At 47.7% G+C, this 26,442-nt stretch overlaps 1 protein-coding gene across 1 annotated transcript; it reads right to left on the bottom strand.

Moving 5' to 3' along the window:
• Window positions 1–487: 487 nt before the first annotated feature.
• lama4 (laminin, alpha 4) lies at window positions 488–25,663 on the bottom strand. Its single transcript, XM_048984986.1, has 40 exons — window positions 25,394–25,663; window positions 21,635–21,736; window positions 20,810–20,934; window positions 20,625–20,705; window positions 20,305–20,519; window positions 19,633–19,733; window positions 19,313–19,493; window positions 18,904–18,996; window positions 18,114–18,265; window positions 17,846–17,956; window positions 17,553–17,664; window positions 17,270–17,434; window positions 16,503–16,696; window positions 14,130–14,246; window positions 13,728–13,876; window positions 13,419–13,560; window positions 12,762–12,855; window positions 12,480–12,596; window positions 11,387–11,572; window positions 11,049–11,185; window positions 10,363–10,527; window positions 9,579–9,724; window positions 8,733–8,895; window positions 8,496–8,629; window positions 8,023–8,194; window positions 7,505–7,636; window positions 7,274–7,416; window positions 6,674–6,803; window positions 6,041–6,178; window positions 5,746–5,879; window positions 5,166–5,327; window positions 4,692–4,824; window positions 4,145–4,332; window positions 3,791–3,980; window positions 3,537–3,692; window positions 2,968–3,127; window positions 2,330–2,460; window positions 2,102–2,195; window positions 1,776–1,895; window positions 488–1,253 (listed from the first exon to the last, which is right to left on the bottom strand). The coding sequence occupies exons 1-40, from the start codon at window positions 25,505–25,507 to the stop codon at window positions 1,108–1,110; spliced, it is 5,625 nt and encodes a 1,874-aa protein (XP_048840943.1). The 5' UTR covers window positions 25,508–25,663; the 3' UTR covers window positions 488–1,107.
• Window positions 25,664–26,442: the final 779 nt, after the last annotated feature.

Below are 26,442 nucleotides of genomic sequence, written 5' to 3'. Positions count from 1 at the left end.
TGCCCACAAGATGGCAACATACTCACAGATTTGAATTAATCGTTTGAGCTGCTGGTTTATTGTATGAAAAAAAGAAAAAAAACTCGTGCTCTGTGTAATTAGTAAGTATTTTACGGATGTCTACACTTAGGGATGTCTATCAATCCTCCAGATGCTGCCTGGATCCTGTCCCAGGATGCAGAACCTCATAAATGAATATCATATTGTTTCCTGAACCCAGACCAATACAATTATGTTTCATTCAGGGGCCCTTGGAATTGTCCCAACTCTTTTACGGCCCCTGAGCACAGGCCACAAGACTGGGGAACATCCTGGATGGTATGCCAGTGCATCCCAGGGCAAATGCATGCACACAAGCACACACTACAGGCAATTTAGACACATCTGTTAGCGTGACTGCATGTTTGGGCATCGAGACTGCCAGACAGGATTCAAACCCCCAGCCCTGAGCTAAATGCCAAACTTTCTAAGACAATTAATCAAACACTTTTCTTCAAACAAATGACCCTTTATTGTGGTTTATCGACATACAATGACACCAGCAACAGCAAAAAAAATCATATGTGAAAATACAGTGTGTAAACAATATGGCTTGGTACGAAAGTACTATGCTGCTGAAATGCATAAAAATATGGCGGTGAACTGGCTTTGATCATAGCTAAAGTGAATGACTTTATTAAGGTTGCCGTGATAGATCATTCAAAATGTATTCTTTGATTTATTTTCAAGGAATAAATGAAATGAAGAACACCATTTTAAAGACAATTAGTTTGCGGAAGACTTCTGCACTCAACGGCATTTTTTGAAATGAAAGAAACAATAATACAACCTTGTGTGGACCAATTAAGTAGCCAATTAGTGGCAATAATTAAATTTCATTTATACAATAACCATAAATGAAAAAAACATTTCCTGAATTTGATGGAAGTCCTGAGCCTTTTTTTTAACATCAATTAACTCAGATTTAAGTTTTTTAATACGTTGTGAATGAATGAGGAGATATTAGTATGTAAACTGAAGAAACCAAGATATAGTGACAATGCAGTTTTGGGCACTTTTCTTTATTTGAACGTGTCTGTCCGCGGCATTAGCTGTTGCAAATCACTATCAAGCAGCTGGACAGGAGCCGACAGCGACTGCCCCACTGACCAATGCTGCTTTGCTGAAGCTTACTGGTGTCTCATTGATCACCACGTTTCTCATGCAGCCAGTGAACATCCTGGTAGCTGCAAGGGATTGTGGGAGCAGAGTTCCTGTGGAAAGAGAAGGCAGGAAATTGAAGACATGTGTCTTCATACAATGCAGTGCTGGTTTGTGGACAAAAAAAATATATGATATATATTTAGGGTTGAGTTGATGCTTCAATTGACCTTATATTAAAACTAAAGAATTGGTACAGTTTAATGACATATGAGGTGGGATCAACCAATCAGATATCTTGGTCCCGCCTCCTCCATTGCTTCGACCAACCTCCTCTACAATCTGATTGGTTTCCTGTCTGAACCAATCATTTTTCCTTCTGCCCTCAAAACATTTTTGTGCAAGTAAAACTTCTATGAGCGCTCATACATCTTAAGTAATACTGGTATGAGTAACAACACCCCTGGAGGCAAAGCAAGAGATCAGTGAGAAAGTTTGGGTGTTTTAGCTCTGCAAGCTAACCTTCTTGCCAAGAAGTGCTGACTGTTATCGTTATGATGTGGGTTTGATCCCCAGACAACCCAAAGCTGTTATTTTGTGCACAATCTACACTGAAAATTTACTGGACCACCAACCTGGAGCTCCCCCAATAAACACAGGGGCCTTGGCGTCCACAGCCCTGGGGTTCAGAGGTCCCACAACATGGTTCACTTCTGAATCCACGTCGAGTTGCACGACACTCGATTCTCTGATCACTGTGAATTGGAGACATGTAAAGGTCACAGAAACGCACGTGGGGAACGCAGTAGTTCTGTAGGCGTGTTTGTAGCTTTCATATAGGGCTGGCAGGAGAGCTATTTTTAATGTCTTTGAAATGCCTACAATTGGTAGAGGATAAAGAGTGTGAGATTTAAATGGGAGACATTCTATATTTAAACATCTTTTGTTTTTCCCAGTATACCTGTGATTCTGTGCCACCTGCCATCGCAGATTCCTTGTCTGGGAGAAACTCGAGTGGAGAATTCTCGCACACCATTGTTCAGCACGACCACGACCTTCAGTGGGAAAGAGTGGAACTCTGCATTCAGGTCGCAGATTGTAAATGAAGGCGAACGCAGGTTTGATAGTTAGTTGGCAGCTGTATCTATCTCTGCAGCTGTGTCCTGGGGAGCCACAGGGCTCTGCGTACCTCTCCCTGGTGCATGTACATGCTGAGGTAGTCCTTCTGGTCAGTATAGACGTGAAGCAGAATGCCTGAGGCCACATGGGGGCGTACTTCCAGCACCAATTCAAACTTCAATCCCAGGTTGAAAGAGTCATCTGAAGGTGATGAAAAATAAATCGTTCAATAAACAAACCAGACAAGCTACAAATCAGGTTGTTTGCCTCCTGCACTGCGGATGACTTGACACCTCTGGCCTCTGACCTGGAATGTCAGCCTGCAAATTTTGACCGCAGAGGCATGCACGTGGGTGAAACCGAGATGGTCGCCGCATGGTGCGAAATCGCTCTGGGCTTGTTTAACAGCTGCTGCTCTGTTGCTTGGACCTTGGGCCCTGAACCTGTCTTCTATTTCCCTTCGTGTTCTCCTCACAGAGCTGTCAGCTGCCCCTGGCGTGTCAGCTCACAGCACACCACATGCGCTTACGTTTTTTTCCAAAGCAGATATAAAGAGTGCAAATGAAAATGATGCGTAGCAGACACAGCCTACTTAGAAACACATGAAATCTTTTCAACGTCTGAATGTTAGTCAGAAAAGACAACAGATGTTGCCACATCCTGCTTTGTACGCAACACGATGTCTCCCTCTGGTAATGAACGAATTACCCAGGACCACGTATCCCCCCTCGTCGGAGAAGAATGTTCCGGCCTCGGATGGGCCTTCGAAGCACGGCGTGACCCCGAAGGTGTGCGATGCTGAGGGCAGGCGCTGGCCATCCAGCTGCAGGTCTCGCATGCAGACCGTAAGGCTGTACGCAGAGTTACGCTGGTAGGGAGAGGAACAAGGGCACTCATAAGTCGAGGTTGGGGGTTAGACGTCCTGCCTCTCACCGAGTCCCAGCACTGGCTTGGCTGGTGTCAAAAGGGTTTGCGCTTGCTGTGCAAATATTCTAGCCTCCGTATGTCAACATGCAGAAAAATTTACTGCGCGAAGTCATTCTTCCATTTATGCCATTTCTATAACTGCTTATGCACAAGCTAAAGTGATAATACTAACAATACTATAGCAAAATACTGGTCTGGGACATGAAAGTCATAATTGTACCTTCAGTTAGACCTATAGGACAGAATTTATAGTAGCTGCAGTAGGAAAATGAAGATCACCAGAATGCATATCACGCAGGCTGTGTCCAGCTCCGGCTGTTTTTTAGCAGCTCTGGACATGCCGGCCATACCTGGATATTTTTACGTGCCCTCCCTGGCGGAGTCCCTCCGACATAGAGGGGTGCACCGACGTGCCACGAGCCAGTGGATTCGGGAGCACGATCCTCCAGAACCGTCAGTCCGTCGATTACCAGTCGGGCCACGTTCCCTTCGCGGATAAAAACGACCTGAGGGAGAGAGCCGTGTCCTCATTCCAGGCTGAAGTCACAGTCGAAGGAATGTGCACTGGAAGTGCCGCCCTGTCAGGCGCAATGATGGGCCTTACGTCATGCCACGCTCCATCGTTAAGGTTTTGAGGGCTTTTGATCTTAATCTTGTGGTGGCCCACGTTAAAGGTGTACACCAGCTTCCCGTGGGCCAGGAAAGCGGCCATGTAGTTCTTCTCGTCCTTGTCTGACACATAGAAGACCACACCAAAGGATGAGTTGGTCTTCAGAGACATCGAGAAGCGAGACCTGCAAGGTACAGGAATGCAAAAACGCACATCCATTTCGTGATTCTGATAATGAGAATAAGAGCATGCTCGAGAAATGGTCAGGAGCACAGCAGCCCAATGGACTGCAAGGACATGTGTAGGATAAGTCTTCGACTAAAGAAAAAACTAAAGAAAAGAAGTCACCTCTGACTGAAGGATTCTGGGATATCCATGTACTCCTGGCGGCTGTTGCTGGTGCCCCCGTAATGGTAGGCGTGGTGGCCGGCCTGAGGCTTTTGGGGTGAGGAGCAGGCCTCTGCAGTACTTGGCACCAGGAGGTCATTCTGCACATCTTCTAAGCCTTGAGAGGGGCTCGGCTTGTCCCTGCTCAGCTTGGGAAGAAGAGTTCACCTTGAGGTCGCCTTGCATTTTTAATGCATTCCTGTCAGTGGTTGTATTTAGATCATCTACGGTCTTAAAAGCACAGCATAGCTGCATATTTATGTGTCTCTGAGAGTTACTGTGACCCACAAAGTGCAGAGAATAGAATCATCAAGGCTTTTGGAAAGTTTTTCTCTGGGGGTGGTTTGTCTCATATGCCTGTGAGTTCTTCGATATCTATTTATGCATGTGTCACACTTATTACTTTAAAGGCAAAGTTAGTGGATGTTTTTAAGTGAATTTGACTGTCTCTTCGAGGCTTTCATGTAAATGTTTGTAAACAAGATTTCTTCGATGAATGTGCCGGCACCTTCCTCGGCTGGCTTCTGCTCGTTTTCAGCTGTAGGACCACAGGGAGCTTCTGCACGGGGCAGTCTTGAAAGGAAGTCTGGACCTTCTCGGTGTACTTCTGGAAGTCCTCCAGCTCAATGTCTCTGTCCTGCCTGCGGGGGAATGTCAGCAGAAGTGCAGGGCTCAGGAAGGTCACTCGCATGTCACGGGAAACTCCCACGGCGTCCGTCTCTGGGGAAACCAAATCTACACAGATCACCGCCTTGCAAAAGGACAGCAACTTGGAAACTCCCCACCATCAAAAGGGATAGAAAAAGCCACAGTGCGTTTTGTGGTGCACATGCATGCAGTAATCGCATGCATGCAGTAATGACGTGCATCGCGCATTGTTTCGCTTTGTTGTGCCGCCACGAACACACAAAACTAGAAACTTGTGACCTTTGAGCCATAAACCTGGCATCCCGACTGGCCTCACACTGGGGCGAGACGTCACCTGCTGATGTAGGCGTAGCTGATGCAGCCGGTGAAGTTGCTGATACTGCTGCTTGGGGAGCCCCCAAAGTAGAAGCTTCTGACCGAGGCTGGTGACGGGCCGGGGGACGCGGCCGGCCGATTCTTCTGCTGTTTGTCCTTGTCGTCGATGACTAGCTGACACCTGCCAGAAACACAGATAAGCTGGATGATCTGATGGAGAACCACGAAGAGTCAGGCGTCAGCGGGGCACGGAGACAGATACAGGGGGCCCAAACATCTCCCAAGAGCAAAATCAATCAATGGACATGCCCCCACTCAGCATTTTTAATCTACCCATATTGCCTCAAATTGAAAGTGCCAACCCAAGAGTGGCAGGGCGGCATTTTGTCAGGGACCCCCCACTTATACTTTTACGAAACGTAAGTTGCTCACGGGAGCTTTTGGGAAACGTGCCCCCAGAATGAGGCATTCAAACAGCTGATCGATTGATCAGAGGAGAGAGTGGTGTGATTAAGATAATTTGCAGAGTACAGCTAATAGTGGATGTGTGATTTTAGCGCCTTGCCATCCTGGCCAGTAGCAGAGATAACCAGGCTTACTTTCGGTTAGTGACTGAGGCCACCAGGAAATGAGGTCGGCCATCATGGTAGCGCTTCATTTTCGACTTGATTTCCGTCCCTGCGCAGTTTAGCACGACACCACCGTTGTCCACTGAGATTGAGAATACACGGTCCTGAAATTGCATTAAAAGATATTTTCACTGTTTAGCTGAACGCATTCATCTAAAACGACACACATTTTTGAAAAAGCAGGGTCAGTTCCTGGAACGATGGAGGGTTAAGGGCATGGGATTCGAACCGCCATCCTTCTGATCACAAATCCGGGAGGCCTTACCTCACTGCTGTGGTAGAAGAGCAAGCCGGTGGGCTGCAATGTGCGGAAGTCAAAGCCTCCTTCGAAGTCCTCGAAGGGCGATATCTTTGCTGAGGACCCCAAGAAGCTCTCTCCATTGAAGTACGCCTTGTGGGACATCTGTGAAACACCCGTGGGAAACCATGGAATCACTTACCCAACCCGATTACAATATTTCACTTTGTGTCACAGACAAACAAGTCTTGTAGAAGTACTTCAAATCCCATGGTAGCAGCCATATAGGCAGTTCAGTAGAGGAAATTTCCAGGACAGCGGTCTCAGTGTGAACATATTAACCTGTTATGTTCAAATTCAAACAACAATGTCCATCTAGGAAGAACATCCTAGAAAAAAAAACGATTTAAAAACTGAAACTCAAGCCATCCATCCATGAAACTTCTACTGTAACCACTAACACAGTGAGGGTCATGGGGTCAGCGTAGGTGTATTTTATTGTGAAGTGCAATGAACTTAAAGTCGTGAAGAGCTATGAAGACGATGTAGAAGTGCGCAGGTGAGTGGTGCCTGCCGTGGAAGGCCATGCATTAGGGCAGGTAATCGGAGAGCTGGAGCAGGAGTCGCTGGCATTGTTGAAATGTTGTGCCTAATACGTACAAAGAAGTCTTCCGGGCAGCCACTGCTGATGCCAATGGTTCCAGGCTCCTCCAGCAGATTAAAGTCTTTCCTCTGGAACTGGAAGCCCTTCACACAGCCCCTGAGTCCAACTGAGGAAGAGAGTTCTGGCCTAGAGGGATATTCAAAAGGATCATTACCGACAACACCCCCAGAAGCACACCATCCATTCCAAGGGCAACGCTGACACCTACAGTCTATTGTGTCACTGTAAAATGCCTCCTGCAGCTGCTGACATGTCACACCTAGCCAGACTAAAATATACAAACTGAAAAAATATTGCCCACGACTTTGCATTGTGTGCATGAAAAATACACCATCTATTTTCCAGCATCTTTCCCAGTGCATATCCCTGGAATACACAAGGCAGGAACCACTCATCCATGGCAGGGGACACACTATGGGAGAATTAGAGAGGTGGAATACAGACTCCCAGTACATGTGGTGTGAGGCAACAAACCTCCCCACTGGTGCTGGCCTGTGCGGTAATAACTGCAGTATATAGGCATAATATTTTTCACTCAATCAGTGGCCTCATTGATCTCAATTTTCCCTTTGTGCAGAGTTGATGGAGGCACAGACCTGGACAGCAGCACACTGGAGGGGGCCCCGCCAATGTAAATATCTGAGAATGGCAACGTTTTTTTCTCATTTTCCAAAGACTTCACGTGACTTCTGTCCACCAGGAGAATGATCTTCCTGGAGTGGTGATAGATGATGGACACCTGGGAAGCCGCAGAGTCGAGGTCGTCAGCAGAAGCCTTTAATGGACCATAGAGTAACAATTCACAATAATGTGGCCTGGTAACTTACCTCATGGTATCTTGCATCGTTGATCTGCAGTTTTGTTAAGTTGCTCTCCATGACGACTGGACCCCCGCTAAATTCGAAGTCATACGTAAGATGGAGGAAGCCGTTTTTCAATTGCAGTATGAAGAAGTTGCCCTGAAATACCATAGGAAGAGGAACTAGTTTTACAAGGAAAATCGGTATATTACAATTTAGCCACAAAAGCATTGTTCTACCACTATAATAATATGACAAATATAAAGGCAATCAAGAAATATTTTTGACTGTTGTCTCATGCATCATAATGATTTTCTGCTGCATTTTTCTGCTGAAAACCTCATTTTCTAACAGTGTTTCCCAGCCCAGTCTTCTGGGACCCACAGACAGTTCATGTTTTTGCTCCCTCCCAGCTCCCTGCCAGCTCCCTGCCAGACAGTCCATGTTTGCTGGGAGGGAGCAGAAACGTGGACTGACTGTGGGTCCCTGAGGAAACACTGCTCTAAAACAGGCACAAAAACCTTGGTCTCTGAAATTGCATTTACCTCCTTGACCATCAGGAAAAGGATGCCATCGCTGACCACGGTTCGGACTTCGATGTCAAACCTGGTGACGATGCCGAACTTGCCTCTCCTCTCGATATTGTTGACGAGAGCGTAGCCCATGCCGTCAAAGAGATAGCTGGTGACCCGGCTTTGTGAGAAGGCAAACTTGTACCTGGCAAGGCAGACAGACAGGAGAACAGCGGAAGGACACTCGTTGGACTTTTCACCTCTTGCTGACCCTGAACTTTCATTTATTGACAATCTCTGGCTCTTGCTTAAAGAGCAAAGGTCAACAAAGTTCAGACTGTGAATTTGACCTTTAAGATCCATAGAAAAGAGAAGCATGAAGTGTTGCTGTCACTAATGATCGCCAGGAATGAAGATCCCCCAGAAGAGACATCTTTGAGGTGTGTGGGCCTACAAAGCAAGTAAACATGTAGGTTGACTGTATTTTAAATAATGCGTGAGCATACCTCGGACAAGGTGGTGTTGCAGCAATGTCCATGTTGTGGGTTTGCTTGAAGTGGTACAGGCTGGTGACATCGTTGTTCAGGGAAGCCAACTCAATGCAGCCCACGAAGGGGGGCAGGTTCAGCTTGGGGGGCAGCTGGACCAGCAGAAAGCAAATCAACATGATGAACATCACCCTGAAAGATGACAGCAATGGTTTGCCCCAGGTCCACCTGGCAGGCCAAGGCTAACAAGCATACCCTGACGTCTGTAGGGACTCCGCCCACGTAGAAGACTGTATTGTTGGCGTCGAGGTCCAGCAGGGAGTCTGTGCTGTGAGCTTCGCCCTTCTGGATGAACTTCTGCTCAGCCGTATTGCCCTGACTGGGAACGGTCAGGAACACTTTCCCGTGCCGGCCCAGTCTACCGGAGGTGAACACAGGGGGGCGCTGTTAATTTCAGATATTTGCTGGGTGGGGTAGGGGTAGTGGCATCAGAAGGAGTTTGACACTGGAGGGACCAAATCTGCCCCGAAGGTGGGGGGGTAGCTGGACGGGAGGGATGTGATGATATAATGGGTACAAGTGCAATGGTAATGTTGTGAAAGTCTACAATGTAAGAAAGATTTTTAAATCGTTTAAAAATAATAAAGATTTCATCATTTAAAATAAGACTAGCACTGTTTGGGTTCTGTTTCACAACTAAAAAAATAATAAAAAAATAAAACTGACCCATATGATAAAATGTTTTTGCCTGAAATAGGACTACAGTCTTCGTTACGTATATGTTACATATATGAACTGGCCTTGGTGACGTGAGGATTTGTAATGAAAGATAAGGAACACGCTCTTAATTCGCCTTGCCTGTTGTATCTGTGACAGAAACACTTTAATTAGCAAAATGCGCTGTTATGAACGGCTATCGCGAAACCCCAAAATATCACAATTAGATTTTTTCCGGTATCGTCCAGCCCATAATATACATCTGTTCATGTTTTTTGGAAAGGGGTGGGGGGTGGATCTGCCAATACTGGGAGGAAGTGTCCCAGCCATCCGCCCTGTTTCCGATGACCCAGATTAGGGGAGTGGAAGGTGCGCATTCCGTACCTCTCCACCTTGACGAGGTTGAAGATGGCCGGCCATGTGTTGACGGGCTTGGAGCTCAGGGTGATTTCCACGTTCTCGCCCCCGAGGTTGTAGATGTAGGCCAGGTTGCCATTCCTGATAACGAGCCCCATGTAGTCCTTCACACCCTTGTAAGATGAAAAGCAGGTTTTCAGTTGACATTCTATCATCCATTCATCCGTCCTGGTCGGGGTTACTGCAGACCTGGAGCATATCTCAAGCAGCACCCTGGATGAGATTGCAGCTGGCAGGATCATCTATAATCTAAAATTCCTGGTGTGTGCAGTTGTACCTCGGCAATAAAGTGAATTCTGATTCTGGAAAACATCCAACAGCCAATTCACTTAACAGTTCACATTTATTGGATAAAATGTGACTTAAAGCACTGCTGTTGAACAGTGACTGAGTGGACATAGGGAAGTATATCCCCCCCCCCCCCCGCGAGGGTTTCAGGGGCTGCTTATGTAAATGATCCTTAACTTCGAAAGCACTCACATACAATCAGTGCACTCATGTCCTGGAAAGCTGTGAAAGGCCCACTGTCTACTCTAAAAGACTCATTGTCCAGCCCATACGATCACAGCGGGACACTGAAGCCAGCCAGCCACGGTTTGCCTTTGATCTCAGTGCTCCTGGAGGTCCGAACCTCCCAGGACTGAATAGCCCATCTGGACCTGAAGGCACCCAACGGAAAAGCTGCCCGGCTTCCACACAGTGACAGATACTGGCCTCCCAGCGATGCCTCGAAACCGCGGCGCTCCCTCACATTTCTGTCGCCAAGGTAGAAGACCAGGCGATCCTGGATGGGTTCATTCTCCGGCTCCACCTTCATGTACAGGCTGACGGAGGTGACCGTCTTCAGGTCCTCCACGTTCGTGGGCGGTTGCACCTCCACCGAAGACTGGCCATTGAACTTCATGGACACTTGGACCTTGAGACACGACAAACAAAATGACCTAGCAGATCAAACTCATTTCAAAACTATAAAATGCCAAAACTTTTAAAATACTATGGGTAATCATTTCTAATAAAGCTCAGAAATTAACTTACTATAATACTGCCAACATTACATAAAACAGGGCTTTTAAACTAGTCCTAGGTATGGAGAATAAGATACAGCATAACTTCTGTGGATCCTCTGATTTCCCAGAATGCATCTGACTATAAAGCAAATATAATTTTTTTTTTTAATCACAAAACTGTAGATATCATATGGCTCTCCATTATGGAAAATGCCTGTCCAGCACTGCACCTTCTGAACTTTAATTAGCAGTTTCCTTACACATAACTACTAAAATGAAGCAATGAAAAAGCCTCAATTTACTTCATACTGTGATTAATTTCGTTTTCACATGAAATGAGCAGCTCTCATTGGCTGAATTGTTCACAGGTATCCAGGTTGCTGTTTGTTTGCATCCTGACTGGCGCGGCAGTAAGTGGGTCGCGTCTTGCCTTCTTGGCCACGCTCCTGGCCTGGGCGATCATCTCTCGAATACGCATGATGTTGGTGGACACGTTGGCCGGTCTCTTCTCCTCCACCACTCGCAGTTTGTCCAGTAGCTGTGGCACGATGTCAAACAGGCTGCTGACTATGAAAGATGAGTGCGGAGAAGTGAAATAAATCACAACGCGTGATATATGAGAGCCCCGTTTTTATCAAAGAGGCTCATGGTATATCATGCCTGCTAATCCATCTTAACTGTGATTTGGAACCTTGGAAATGAATGGACAGGTATTCCATCATGAAAACGGCTAGTCAGCTGAGACTAAATTATAGCATTTTCCAGCACCTGTCTCCCCGGCAGTGTAGATTGCCCGCTCGTAGGCAGCAGTGGAGTACTCATTGTTGTCCATGTTCCTAGACCACTCCTCTATCTTCTCGGCCATGGGGGTGACACTCTGCAGGACTTCGGCAGACTTGTTGAGGGTGCCCACTGCCACCTCCTTAGCAAACTGCAGCCGTTGCGTCGTCCTGCCTGCATAATTTAGCCAGAGGGGGGCGCCAGAGAGGCAGAAGTATATATATATAACGTTATTACGCACATCATGTACATGTTTTGCCCTAAAACCACAGACTACATCCATCTCTCAATGGGATTAGAACTCCAGAAATCTCCTGCAGAACTCTTTCATGAAAAAGTAGCAACGTCTGTAACTATTTCTAAGGCTACGTTCACACTGCTATGCTGAAGTGACTCAAATCGGATTTTTTGCCTTAATGTGACACAGATCTGTTCTTTTCAGGACTGTGTGGACACACAAATCTGGTCTTTTCAAATCAGATTTGTGTCACTTTCATATGTGGTACTAAATCGGATACGTATCCCATCCGCGGCCACGCGACCTGAATGTGAACGCTCAGATCGGAATTCATGTGGCTTTTTGCTTATACGCCTGCACTGACATCATCAGCCTGCGCCGGCAGGCTCGTACCCGCACATCTCTTGGTGCAGCAGTTCCAGCAATAACTGCGAAAACAGAAAAAGCTAGACGCCTGACTTTTTTTTCTCCTTTTTGACCTGCTCATGTACAGCTGATTCACGGTTTGTCGTCCTCCAGAGCAAAGTGCGATACATGCGTGAGCTGCTGACGCCTCCATTTTTAATGTCATGAATCGTCCCACAGATATGATGCTTTTTTGTTGCTGGTGACGCAGTTGACCCGTGTAAAAATAAATCAATGCGCGCATGCGTGACGTTTCGGAGGGCCGATGCGTTCACATTACAGTCAGATGCAGGTCACTTTTAGTTATGAATGTGAACCGTCAAGATAGACAAATACGATCTGAGCGAAAAATCGGAAATGAACAATGTGGCTGGCAGTGTGAACGTAGCCTAAGAGCCACACAGATGTTTGAAATGTCGTACCAGGGAGAAGCCTCACCATTCTCTAAGGTGCTGATCCCTTCTATTATGGCCTTCAGTTTCCCTTCTGCTTCCACCATCGTCTCATTGGTCTCCTCGATATATTTCACATTGTCGATGAGGTTTTTTTCCACCTCTGAAAATATCAATATTGAAGCATCGCCATTATATAGGCATACAATTCGCTTAACATACAAAAGAAGAAATATCGGCATAAGCTTATCCCCGTGCTGAATAAGTCGAATAAATACTTCATTTGGGTAATATAACCAAATTTAGTGGGTCTGATAAAGTGCGTTACCATCCTCCTCCGACTGCAAGGTGACCGACTGTCTGAAGACACTGCTGCTCTCTGTTTTCAGGCGACCAAGCTGGGTGTTGATGCCGGTAACGGCCTCCAAGGCAACGGCGAATGAGAAAGTGTCAGTACAGGCAGCAGCAGGGTTTTCGGGCATGAGAATACCGTATAACAGAAAGGCACAATGGCTAACGAGGATACAGCATGCTGCAGTAGGGAGGGCTGTGTAGCCCAGGCCTTGTGATCTGCATCTGGAAGGGTGTGCGTTTCAGTCCTTACACCCATCTGCTCCTGAAAGGCCGGCTGGCCAAGCTCTCTGACGCTAGATCTTGACCTCAGGTGTAAGTGATGGTGTCTCTCGTAGAGAGTGAGATGTGAAAGCTACCCAGATTCCACATGGGCATGAATTAAGTGCTGCTACCGTGTAATAAGTGCTACTATGCTTAGCAAATAACGATGGCTATTCGGCATTAAAGATCAAATCATGAGAAAACACATTGGTGCCTCATAGATCTTCCTCATTGATACCGATGGTCATTCATTTACAAATGCCACCCCATCGAAACAAGATACTCTTCAGGAAATGAAGGAATGGGACTTAGAAGTGTTAAGGCAAACCATGCAGAAATGTCCAACCCATCAGCATTGTTTGAAACTTACATCAAAAGCTCTCTCTGCCAAGTGCAGGGTGACCACTGAACTGCTATTGGCCTCAACGATGTACTTCACGATATTATCGTACACACTGGATGCCTCGAGTGCCTTCTGCACAAAGCCGTTGGTATCACCGTCTGTCAAAACACTGGGCGACGGAGGATTAGCGTCAGAGAACAATGTCTATCTTAGGCATGCTGTTACATAGCACACCCTTAACTCAGGCACAGTCAGTCCAGGAAGGCACAGAGGCTTACCGCGCAGAGCTTACCGCGCAGAGGCTTACCGCGCAGAGCTTACCGCGCAGAGGCTTACCCATTGAGTTTTTCGGCCAGCTTGAGCAGCCCCTGGGCATGGTCGCTGGCCCTCTGCACCAGGTCTCTGTCCGCGAGGGAGATGTTCTCAGTCTTCTCCTTCAGCAGCTGGGAGGCTCCGTCGATTGCCGCGTGGAATTCGGTCACATTCTCCACGTGGGAGCCATACGGATAAACAAATCCTTAATAAAATACCCTTCCATCTAGGGCATCTTAGAGTCACTAATCCAGATAAGCCACTCAGCTTTAGAATGTGAGTATAAACAGAAAACCCATACAAGCACAGGAAGGACAAATACAGAGCACTTGGCTTGAAGGTTCGGGAACACAACACTGACGGACGTGTGACTACAGTTACAGGCAGTAATAGAGGGACTTTTTGAGGTATTCAGGCACTATTTACCTTGACCATAACCATAAGGTCAGTTTCTACATCTTCTGTGTTGGCGATGATGTTACCAGCCATCCGTAGGGTGCTGTTTAACTCCTCAAAAGTCTCCCTCAACTTCTGCTGAAGAGCCTGGATAGATTGAACAGAAGCACTAATCTCAGTATGCTATCTACCATGCTCACACACGTATGCATACACACACACACACACACACACACACACACACACACACACACACAGCACACAGGTATTCCAGGACCCCAGAAACACTTTCTACAAAGTACCTCATTTGAGTGAAATGTCACATGGGGGGTCCTTACATCGAGTGTTAAATTGCCGTTCACAATACCAAATGTTTACGATGGCAATTTGATGTTGTCTGGATTTTAAGTCTGTTGAGATTAGGCGTGTTTTTTCTGTGAAGGATTTATAATGACGATTAGCCTGACAGTAACTGAACCTCCTGACTCTGCCAGTGTGCTCTGTGTGTTCGGTTGAGGGCAAGCTGTTTGAATTAGCAAGCCGGTGTACTTAAGTGGCCATTTGTGGGCAGTGGTGTCTTAATGCTTAGGGAAGCGCACTTGCAATAAAAAGATTGCAGGTTCGAGTCCATGACCAGCAAGGCACCATTGAGGTACCCTGAGCAAGGTACCGCCCCCATTCACTACTCCCCGGGAATTAGTGAATTAGCTGCCCCCTGCTATGTCACATTGACACGTATGGGTTAAATGCAGAGGACACATTGCGGTGTGTCAACAATGACAATTGATCACTAAATTCACTAATACATCCATCTTCCAAGTGTAGGGTCAGATGGAACAAATTCCAGGCAAATTCGTTCGCAGCACTGGGCTACCCTAGATGGGACAGTGATCTGTCACAGTTTATACACACATAACAGGCAATTTAGAGATACCAGTTTGGCTAACTGCAAGTCTATGGATTCCCAGGAAACCCACAAAACATGAGAACACAGAAACGCCACAGGCAGAGAGGATGTGGGAGCCCAGAGCCCTGCAGGAGGAGGTAGCTGTGGTAACCACAGAACCGCTGTGATACAGCGCAAAATTTAAGGATTTCTTTAGAAACTAGAGGGGGACCTGCACCTCGAAAAGTCTGTGCACGGCACTGGCTGAGCTAGCCCCTCCTCCTTCCCCAACCCCCAGCCTCCGCAATCTCTAGTCCTCCTACACATTCTCCCCATCTTTATTAAAAGCCTTTTCTGAAAGCGGTCAGGTTCACCAGATCTGCGTCTGAAGCTTCCCTTTGCTTTGCTACCGCTACGCACCACTGCTTCAGCTCTACTGTGGTTTGTCTCAAAATTTGATCGCCTCCGGATCTTCTCCCATACAATGTGTCTGCGGAGTCTGAACGAGATTGTGAAATACTTTTTGAGTTACCATGCTAACAAGCTAAGCGTCCGCGACGGCAGACGATCACAAAACCATATGCATTCCCAGTCTGGGGAATACAATGATTGTTAGAACAAAAACTGCATATTGCGTATCTAGTAGATTATAGAGAAAGACCATTTTCAGACTCTTATTGCCCACCCTGTATCTAAGCTTCTCCATTTCTGCCAGTGCTGTTCATTCCTCGCTGTGTATGAAGGTCGGCACACGAAAGTGCGCTTTTGGATGGAGCAAAACTCCATTTTTAGTGGTGGCCCCAGTGAGGAACGTCTGGCCCACAGATAGCAGGCCACGCTGGCTAACTGTCAGCCAACGAATGACACAACAGTTCTCACGGTGTCGCCATAAACCTCCCTGTTGGTGTTTGCAGCTGAAGGGCTGGTCTACATTATGGCGTAAATAAAGTAATCCCAGAATGAAAAATAAGTCCGGACCACGCAGCTTGTTTCTCAGATATTCCCAGAACGATAAATGACGTTCTTCTACAATAATTTTATGTTCCCCCACTTTGCTAGTGCTCTTTTCTCTCACACGGCTCTATCGGCTGCTTGCAGCTGCAAATAATTGCTACACACAATGAATTCCGCACTGTACTCCACCTCCACAGTCTGCAACAGCTGCGTGCCTGTACAAAAATTCAGTCTTAAGTAGCTTGGGTGATTCATTTCCCTGGGTCATGAGAACTATTCTCCTACAGTTGGCTGATAACGAGCTATAGAAGTTGCCTCTTAGAGATGAAGAAGAGCTGAAATCCCCAAAAATAAAACACAGTGATTAAACTGGAAGACCTTTTCTCTTAACTGACGCACTGGCAGATCCTGCCCTATGACTGTAAAGAAACATGGATCTCCCGGGGTAACGGTGCCGCAGTGTCCGACAGCAGGTTAATGAAAGAACGTTGACAGGCAGGGGGTACGAGGACCGGAGAGGAAGTTATCTGGGGTACTCAGGCACGGGACTGGGAGGCAGTTACCTCATTCCTTTGGAATTTGAGCATGTTGGCTTTGTTCTTGTCCTGGGTTTGCTGGATGGTGCCCTGAGCTTCCTGGAGGAGGTTCTGAACACTGGACAGCTTGGCAGTGAATTGGGCGAGGAGTTCCCTCAGCGGGAGGATTCGTTCAGAGGTGACCATCAGCTTCTTCTCTAGCTGATGGACCCGCTTGAGAACTGAGAGCCAAGCACAGAGTCGCCCACAAATGAAGAACATGAGTGTATGCTGGTTTGCCTATAATTGTGGGGGGGGGCTCTCAATTTAATGAAAAATATAATTTCTCCACCCCAATAGAAGTTGGGAAACAGAGAAAAGCTGATAAATTTCAGCACCTACAATATCCCAACGGGTTCCTAACACTAACCCTAACCCTAAACCTAACCCTAAGCCTAAACCAAACATAACATTGTGCTGCCTTACTCAGTATTGCTACAACAAAACTTTAAAAAAATAATGTGGGAGGGGGGTGTTATATGGCAGTAACTCCCCACACATGTATAACCACATGTAAAACAGTCATGGGAACTTTCTTATATACACCCATACAAACACAGAACTCTTATGATATCCATACAATTAAAACCAGGCCTGCTCTGCATAAGTCCCAGGCCCGGAGCAAAATTACTTCAGCTGGGCCCCCATGACACACAACCTCTCCCACCTGGACCCTCTCCTGCACCCCCCTTCCACAGTTGTCCCCCCCCCCACCCCCCAGATGGCTGGCCTGACACAAGACCTTCTAAACTCACACTCATGGGCCTTGGTGGATTCGTCCATCGCGATGGGTTCACTGGGTGACAAGTCCAGTTTCCTCATCTTATGGACCATGTTCTCCGCTTCCATAGTCTTCTGCTTGATCACCTCAGGGTCCACATACTGGTGCACGCTGTAATGATCCCATTCGCTGACCATCTCTAGACAGACGGAGAGGAGAAGAGGAAAGGCAGAGGCGTAAGAAAACAATGTGCTGATTTTCCTGAGCCGTGACTCAGCATCGCCACTTTGCTACGACACCAGTCTTCCCGCTGTCACCTTCTATCAGCACGTTGAGAGAGGTCAGGTTGGCAGCCAGCTCGTTTGCCAGAGTGAAGCTTCGACTTGTGTCTTCATCCATTGTTCGTCCCAAAGTCTTCACAGAGCTTTCCTTCACCAAACAAAGAAAAGCGCCCCAGGGATGAGGACCAGAACAAATTTGAAATGATTTAGAATATAGCGCAAGCTTTGGCGCTACACATAAAGCAAGTCTTCAAATAAACCATGTCCCTTGTCCTTAATATAGAAATAAGCATGCTGTAGCCCAGATCCTGGCCAGGGACTGACAGTACCTGCATTTCTAAATCCTCGACATCTGCACTGAGTCCATCTAAATCTCTCTCCAGTTCCAACGTTTCCCTTCTCATCAGGTTGGACTTGTCCCTCCAAGCCAGAAACTGACTCTGTCACAAAAGCAATAGATTGCCTGTAAGGACACCTCACACCTCATATCCCTAAACAGAATTTATGACCAACAGTCTGGACACATACAGGTAGCACTGAGACACACCTATATAAATATGGCTGTAAGATGAGATCAGAGGGTGACGTGTATTCTACCTTCAGCTGGAGAGCGGTGTAATTGTAGTACTTCAAACGGTCGTTGGCTGCCGCCCCTGTAGAGATGTTTATCACGCTGACCTTGGCCTCATCCAGGGTCTTGTTGGACAGTCTGATGTCCCCAATCAAGTACCAAATGCACTCGTCACAGCCTGAAGGAGCAAAGGCAAGTGAAAGTCAGTGCTCAGGTGATTTTCTTAGAGTGTGGAGTTTGTGTTCTACTCACCGTTAACAATTTCAGTTTTAGGAAGGTTTTTGAAACGCTACAATTAATGTATGGAAAAGTTCAAAGTGTCCAATATTCCAGATGTTCCTAGAATATCTTACTACTACAACTAAGACTAATAATGCAGCAGTAGCTGGAAGGTGTGGTAGAACAGCAGAGACCACCGTTATGTTGCACCCCGAAGGCTTGCTGGTTGCGTTTGAAGTATACAAATATCAATTTTCAACAAAACCTTCCGGTAAAATGAAATAACATTCCATCAATGTTACAGCCAGCTTTGAAAATACCGCAACATAACGTTAACTAAAGTTCTAGGAACGTTCCCTGTTAGCTGGGATGGTGTTATTTTAACTCCACAGTCCCATTCAGAGGAGAATGAAATAAGCTGGGTGGCATTAATTCTTTCCACTTGAAATGACCTTTTGCTTATCAGACAAAACGATGCCAGTGAAGTGACCCAGCATTGTTGATGGGTGTGGCGCTTTCGGCTGTGGTTGTTTTATATCGGTACACTGAGCCGTGCTTTCATGCCGTGATTTAATCGTCATTCTTTTCGTTACTCACTGATGTTGCAGACGCTGCCCTGGGAGGACATGCCGGTCCCTGGCAGACACTCTCCCGTATGGATGTCGCATGGTCTCCCAGCGCAGTCGCACCCTGCGTTTCCGCAAACAGAGAAGGCGTTCGCCGTGAGCGACCGCTGGCTCACAGCTCAAGACATCTGCTTAATGGCCAGGCAGCTGTGTGAATGTAGGCAGGGTCTAGACGGGGAGGGGGTAATCCTTGCAGCAGATGGTCTGTGGGCTCAGGGAGCCAGACACTGGCCCGTGTTCTGATGTGTGAGCCTGGATGTGGGGCCGCTGCATTGCCCTGAAAGCTTCTCCGAGTGAAATAAACACCCAGGTCCCGCTGGGGTACTTAGATGGGTGCAATAGAGGGACACAAGTCCTTGGACCGAGAAAATGACACTTACGTGTGCAGCCCTCGCTGCTGTAGCCCCAGTATCCGGGCAGACAGCGCTCGCAATGCCGGCCTCCGGCCCCTTGGTGGCACTGGCAGCTCAGGGTGTGGGGGTCACAAGTGGGCTTGAGGGCAGCTATTGCACACTCGCACTTCCGGCAGCCCATGCAGCTGTTAAATCCAAAGTAGCCGTCCTGTGCCCAAAAGGGAGGGGGGAAAAAAAGCCAGTGTGAAGATATGCAAGGCTACACGAGCTCCTTCTGTGTTTACATTAGCATTTACAGAGCAGCTGAACTGTTTATGCTGGCTGATGATTAATTAATGCCCCCTCACCTCACACTGGTCACACAGTGGGCCCGTCACCCCTAGCTTGCAGTGACACACCCCTGTCCTGTCATCACACGATGCTGTGCCACACTTGTTGCACTGGCACTCTGGGGGAGAGGATTCAGAGAACCATTAACAACAAGGAACTTTGAGAATCTGTTGCTTACCCAACCCTTTTATCAGCAGCAGCTTACTGCTTCACCCATGTATATAGTTGGGTATTTCACTAGAACTGTTCAGGTTCAGTAACTTGCGCAAAGGTATGACTCTGCACGTGGCTTCAGTCCCACAGTCCCACAAGTCAAACTCATAGATTAACAAAAACTGAATCCACCGGGACAAGTTACATCGAGAATATATATAGCTGTTTCTTCTCTGATGGACCTGTGCAGCTCACACTGATTCAGCCGCTGCCAAATCCTAACTCAGCACTCTGCTTAAGCGTGCAGCATTTGGAAGTTATACCATGTTTGGTTTACAATTTGCTACTCTGTTCATTTTGATCAGGAGGCAATTTGCTGGAGAGAATGGGGTTAATTCTTTACACAAAGGTACAACAGCAGGATCCAGCAAAGCTGGTTGTGGCTTTTAAGCACTCGGTAATCTGCAGCCCCTGATTGTGCGAGGCTCATACAGCGGTGCACGACACGGGCTCGGCACACCGCCCGGTCCACGCACCCCGGCAGTCCTTGGCGCTGATGGCGTCGCCATAGAAACCCGGCGCGCAGCGCTCGCAGTAGGCACCGGCCGTGTCGCCCCAGCAGTTCAGGCAGACGCCGGTCACGTTGTGGCACTCGTCGAAAATGAGGTTGGGGTCCGAGTTCCCGTTGCAGTCGCACCTCTTGCAGAAGTCACCGGGGACCATGGGGTTTCCATAGTAACCGGGAGCACACCTATTTGACATAAAACCTGTCAGCGGGACTGTAAAGCGGCACCGGGAGCAAACGCTTCAGCTCTGTGGCTTCTCGTCATGCTCTGCTGGTCCTTTTAGGACTGACCTCTCGCAGTAGTTTCCCGCGTGGCCCTCCTGACAAAGGCACCGCAGGGCGGCCCCCCGCTTGTCACAGAGCACGGCAAAGCTGGAGGGCCGCAGACACAGGAGGGAAAGGTGTGAGTATGAAACAGAGCCACCGGTCCTGCCCCTGCTGCCCCAAAACGGCCCACTATAGAACCTGAGACTCACTTGTTGGAGGGAGTAGCAAGGGGGCAAGCGCAGGGAAGACACTCGTGACCGTCGTGCGAGGTATCGAGGATGAAGCCGTCCTGGCATCTCTCACAGAATTCCCCGGTGCTGTGGTCCTGGCAGTCCTGCAGCAGAAGCATGAGGAAGATGGAGGATCTACATGTGGCACATTTTAGTTGGTCTAATTTGGTCTAAGATGGTCTTAGATGGCCTTAGATGGTCGTGTCCCAGCTCTTGCTGCTGGGTATGACCAGCAAGACCAGCTAGAAAGACCATCATATACTGGTGTGACCAGCTACACCATCAAATCATCATGTGAAAACAAACTCGAAGCTGGTCAACTATCATAAATTGGTCAACCATTTTAACGAGCCTAAGCTGTTTTTTTTCAGCGGGGATGAAACTGCTGTGAATGAACAGCGATGACAGCGATTATGATAAATCTGTCCCCTTCCAAGTTCCGCCCCTCAAAGTCAATGTCAATGTCAACTTTATTGTCTGCAACAGAATGAGGTAGTAGACTCCCTTAGTGCAAGCATTACACATAGTGTTAAATAAGACAGTAGAATAGACTAAAGGGCTTGGGGCTTAAATGGAGTCCATTCACTGTCCATCACACCCAAAACCTTCCCCAAACCGGTGTTGGCTGGACCATGTTGAGTTGTAACGTTATCACAAAGACTCAACAGCAATTTGCAACTGCTGGGAAATTCAACATGACTGCAGCAGTTTCACAAAACAATGCAGAGCTATTCCTCCGGCTGAACACGGTGAGCGTACTGAACACGGCGGATATTTCATGCGTCGCGCGTAACAGACACTTACTATGCACATGCCCGTAATGTCCTCACAGCTGTCTGCGTGGCCTTTGCAATTACACGGCAGGCAATGGTTTTGCTCGCTGCGGAAATAGCCGTTCCCGCACACCTAGAAGGAGGAAATCAAACACAGTCTGAGGTTTTGGGATCACCGGCCCAGAACCGAAAGTCAGTCCTCTGAGCTTAAACAAAATGTGAGGGAATGAGATAAAATCGTCCTGCCGTAAACAAGTCCCTGTATGACCAGGAGCTTGTATCATGGAGCCAGATTTCTTGCTTGGCCGGATAACTTGTCAGATTTAAGGTTCCCTAGTTTAAATTGACTTTATCTTCATTCACTTGCACTTAGCCCATGCTACCTTAAATCCGACATCAGGCTAAGCAAGAAATCCTACTTTGTGAATCTGGCCCCAGAGCTTCTTTCTGGGTACTGATTGGCCATGGAGCCACGTGTGGCCAATCTGTACCTGGGACGTGCACCTGGAAGTATCATTTCTCTGTCCTTGCAAAGTGATACTGTTTTGCGGTACTGCTTTTCCCTGGCTGTAAAAGCTTCCATGTTTGACCTGTTCCGTCAGAAATTTGATACACATGTTACAAATTTTTCCGAGGAGCTCTGCATCCGGTGTAAATACCGTATATCTTACATATCTTAATTGTTTCGCTCTGTTTGCTCAGAGGCATGCTGTCGTTAATCCCAATGTAATGGAGAAGGAAGTTACAAATGGATTAGTGAGAGTTACGAGGGACCCCTAATCATTGGCACCACTCAGAGAAAATAGCCTCAAACTCTGTTTTGTCTTTAACACAGGACGGGCTTGAACAGAGGAACAATTTCATAATCTGATGTCACCAGGAGATGTTTTGATTCATCCTTTGAAGTTAACAAAGGCAGACAGGAAGCCTACGAGAATCAACAGTCTACCTGAAGTGCAAGTTTGGAGACTGCTGGAAGAAGACAAAGGAGTTATATTTGAACACACATGCTGCCCAGTAATATCACTATCCATTACTATGAATTATTACGCATTCTACCACAACAGCAGTTCCTTAATCTGTTTGCCATGTGTTCTTCGTGACGCGGCTCGGTAAATTGTAGTCAGGATGACAACAACGTTTTCACTGGGAGATCTGCCAGCCACTAAAGGTAACCAAATAAATTTTATTGGTGCAAATTTTCTACCACAGTAAATGTTACCAAGCCCATACAAAACAAGCTGATGTTGCTAAAACTTAATGTTGCTGAGAGCGAAGGCGTACCGAGAGGAGACAACACAGAACGTTTCAGAACGGAAATGCAGAAACGGGCTTCTTCTCAAAAACAACTGGGGAAAAGAAATTTACTGCCTGAGGAAGAGCCAGGAATTTATACCATGTGAACACAGCACATATTTTATGCTTATCGCTCTAAATTGTGATGAATGAGGCGTTTCAGAAATGAACACTAAAGTTATACAAGTTTATATGTATATAACACTGCCAGCTTTAAAAATGACCCTATGTCTGTAAGTTTAGTTGTGGCACTAAATACAGAATGCCTCAGGAATTGGTAATGTGAGGTTTTCAGAATAAAAACCCCAGGGACCCTGCCTAGGACAAGTAGGTATGGGATGGATGGATGGACTAAAAATACAAAGCAGACTGAACACTTTCTAAATCCGTTTGCTAACTTAGTTTGCTAGCTAATCAGTTTTTTTCCATCCGAACCATTACGTGCCCCGTGCCGCCATCATTGTTTCGGCTTTAGTAGATATTACTCCACAGACGTAGGTTATAATAGCCTCTGATGACAAATCCAGGTTTCCCTCTTCATGCCGCATGTAACACCTGGTCTTTCTGGCTCCTCTCTGCCGAGCGGCCGTGCCCTCGCTGTGATGTCAGAGGCCTGTACTCGCCATTCCAGGCCGCTCACACCCCTGCAGATGTGCCCGCTGACACACTTAAGGGTCACCGTTGGTCCACAAAGCGCCTTTGTTCCCCCGAGGGCCGCCGGGACGCCCCGGCCCACCCGCTCGTCTCGCTCGCTCAATCGCACAATTATGCCGGGCTGGAGTTTTCTGCCGTTTGACGCATTCCTGGAGTGCGGATCCGCTATGCACGCACAGTCCCCTCGCTTTTCTTACTCTCAAGCTGCAGCCAAAGAGATGGCCTCTCTTGTGAACGAATGTGGGATGTCCTGCGAACAGGCTGACCTTGTCTGTTAAAGGAATGTTCTGTGGGCCCTTCCTGTGCTTTTCCAGACCTACTGGAGAGAAAAAGGCCTGGAACCACATTCCTATCCATCCATCCATCCATCCATCCATCCATCCTCTGCAAGACTTTTCCCATAGTCTTTTCCCAGAATGTTTTTCGGATTTGAGGAAACACATTTCCCCCAGTTGCTATTCTGATGCATTCCAGCATAGAGCTGTCAGTACAGGACCTGAACATCGCGACTGCAGGATGTGGCCGCATTAGAAACGGAGGTTAGCTAGTGGGGCTCCTTCTCATGTATCACCCATAGATACAATCTCAGGTCACAGTAGCTGCAGCTTCACGGGGGACTCCAACGAAGGTAAAATCGAAAAAGTACTGAAGCAAACCACCTGCTTATGGAAAACGCTGCCGAAGAAGTGTGACTGATTTGGGGTTTTTGTCAGATTACTCACTAAGAGTCTGAGTTTCTAGCCCAGGTGCGAGACACCGCATGGTGGGGGCGGGATTTCCCTCACAGACATGCAGGTGTCCCGGTCGTGATGGCGACACACATCTCCATGGTAATAGGCTACCAGAGAGCAGAGGCATGCTTCCCTATCTCAGTAGGGCAGAGAGTTTCGCTGGCCCCCTCCCCCAGGTCGGAACCCCCTACTGTGATTTCTCTGGCCTTGGTCAAGTATTTAGCCGTTGACCTTCTGGCATGCGTGTCTCCTTACTGAACACTGACCAAACAGCATGCAACTTTCTAGCTCTCTTTCACAACGCTCTCCGCGAGCTTCACTTTACCACTTGAATTTGATTGCACATGTTTTATAAACGTTAATAAGAAAATGTCCTCTATGTCTGTCCCAGCTACATTACCCCCCGGTTGTCATAATGGAGTCATCGTCTGAGCAGAATACTGACATGCCTAGCCTATACTGAGAAGAGTGGTATTACGTTTCAGCCAATCACAGTCACGCAGGAGCTCAGAAGAAAGTCTGGAAGAAGCTGAGAAAATCACATCAGAAGGCTCTGGAAATCACTTGTATAACGTAAAAGGGATAAAGACAGCTCTCACTGAGATCTCTCACTGCCTGGGAAGATTCCTAGGCCCTTGTTTGGCCGATTCCTTATTTCGGCGGCACAGCGTGTCAATTTGCACCTTTCCTGAACATCCGAGCACGCCCCTGCACATCCCGTGTGGCCCATCTGTGGAGGTGTGTGTGCCGACGGTGACACCCAGCAACTCCTCCAGGGGGGAGACAGGGGGAGAATACGGAGCTAAGGCTTACAGGTCTGCAGTTTGCCTGCAGAGGCGATAATCTGCTGCAAGGTACCGGCACAGTCCTCAAGGACTTCCTGACACATTAAGGTCCAGACGACAACCTTTCGCTGTCCTGAAAAACAGACCTGAGAACCAAACCACACCCAGCGTGCCGCTTCGAGTGCCAAAGATTAAATAAACACGATGTTCACGCAGCATCCCTGAGCAGAAGCATATGACCATAGCAGCTTGTAGGGCCTCCTCTCAGGGGCTCCTCTTAGCCAAGCTGCTCCACCCCAGACCAGCACACCAAAGCCGCCTTACTTGCACCACTGTTACCAGCTGCTCTCCCCAGGGCCCCTTGGTGGAGGTGGGCTGGAGAAGCGCCCCGACGACAAGTAGGAGGAATGTGGAGGAGGCCGTGGTCCCGGGAGCCATTTCCTGCTGCTGATGTGGCCGTCCGCAGATCTCCCCTTTTCTCCGTCGTTCCCCCGTCTGCTGGAGACTCTGGCAGCGTCTGTCTGGGAAGCCGCTCCCCTTCACTCTGGCAGCCTCAGACCCCGCGTTACTCGCCCGCCCCGGCCAGCCCAGAATCCCATAAAACAAACTGTATGTGCTGCCCCCCCTCCCGATGGACCCCGCCCCCCCGCTTGCCAGACCTCGCCCGGATCCTAAATAGCATGCAGATGGAAAGTCAGGAGACAGGCAGCAGGAGAAAGAGAGCGAGAGAGAACAGGGGAGAGACATACAGCGAAACTGTGGCCCTTTACAGCACAAACATACATGCTTTTTGGTTTATTGATACTTTGTTGGCATTCGTTTTAGGATTAAGGATTATATTGTTAATGTATGGTTGTTTTTTTTTTTAAAGAAAAAAAAATCCCATGCTTTGCCAAATGCTTAATTATCAAGCTCAGACAGCACAAGAAGTGAGCTGAAAGAGAGGCTGTTAGCAGAGGCCAGCTGGAGAGAGGACAAAAAAACAAGAGAACGACAGGGACAGAGAGGGGACAAAAACGCAGGGGAACGACAGGGACGGAGAGAGGACAAAAACACAAGGGAACGACAGGGACAGAGAAAGGACAAAAACACAGGGGAACGACAGGGACAGAGAGGGGACAAAAACGCAGGGGAACGACAGGGACGGAGAAAGGACAAAAACGCAGGGGAACGACAGGGACGGAGAGAGGACAAAAACACAGGGGAACGACAGGGACAGAGAAAGGACAAAAACACAGGGGAACGACAGGGACAGAGAAAGGACAAAAACGCAGGGGAACGACAGGGACGGAGAAAGGAATAAAACACAGGGGAACGACAGGGACAGAGAAAGGACAAAAACACAGGGGAACGACAGGGACAGAGAAAGGACA

Source organism: Brienomyrus brachyistius, chromosome 19 (assembly GCF_023856365.1).
Source record: "Brienomyrus brachyistius isolate T26 chromosome 19, BBRACH_0.4, whole genome shotgun sequence".
Lineage (NCBI taxonomy): Eukaryota > Metazoa > Chordata > Actinopteri > Osteoglossiformes > Mormyridae > Brienomyrus > Brienomyrus brachyistius.
This window is presented reverse-complemented; position numbering and strand designations above follow the sequence as displayed.

Excerpts from the sequence above, each read along its gene's own strand:
- lama4 (XM_048984986.1), bottom strand. The coding sequence starts at position 25,507 with ATGGCTCCCGGGACCACGGCCTCCTCCACATTCCTCCTACTTGTCGTC. Across the intron at positions 20,935-21,634 it reads ACATTACGGGCATGTGCATA|GACTGCCAGGACCACAGCAC; the intron begins GTAAGTGTCTGT and ends CTTCTGCTGCAG. Across the intron at positions 6,179-6,673 it reads GCTGCCCGGAAGACTTCTTT|ATGTCCCACAAGGCGTACTT; the intron begins GTACGTATTAGG and ends GGTGTTTCACAG.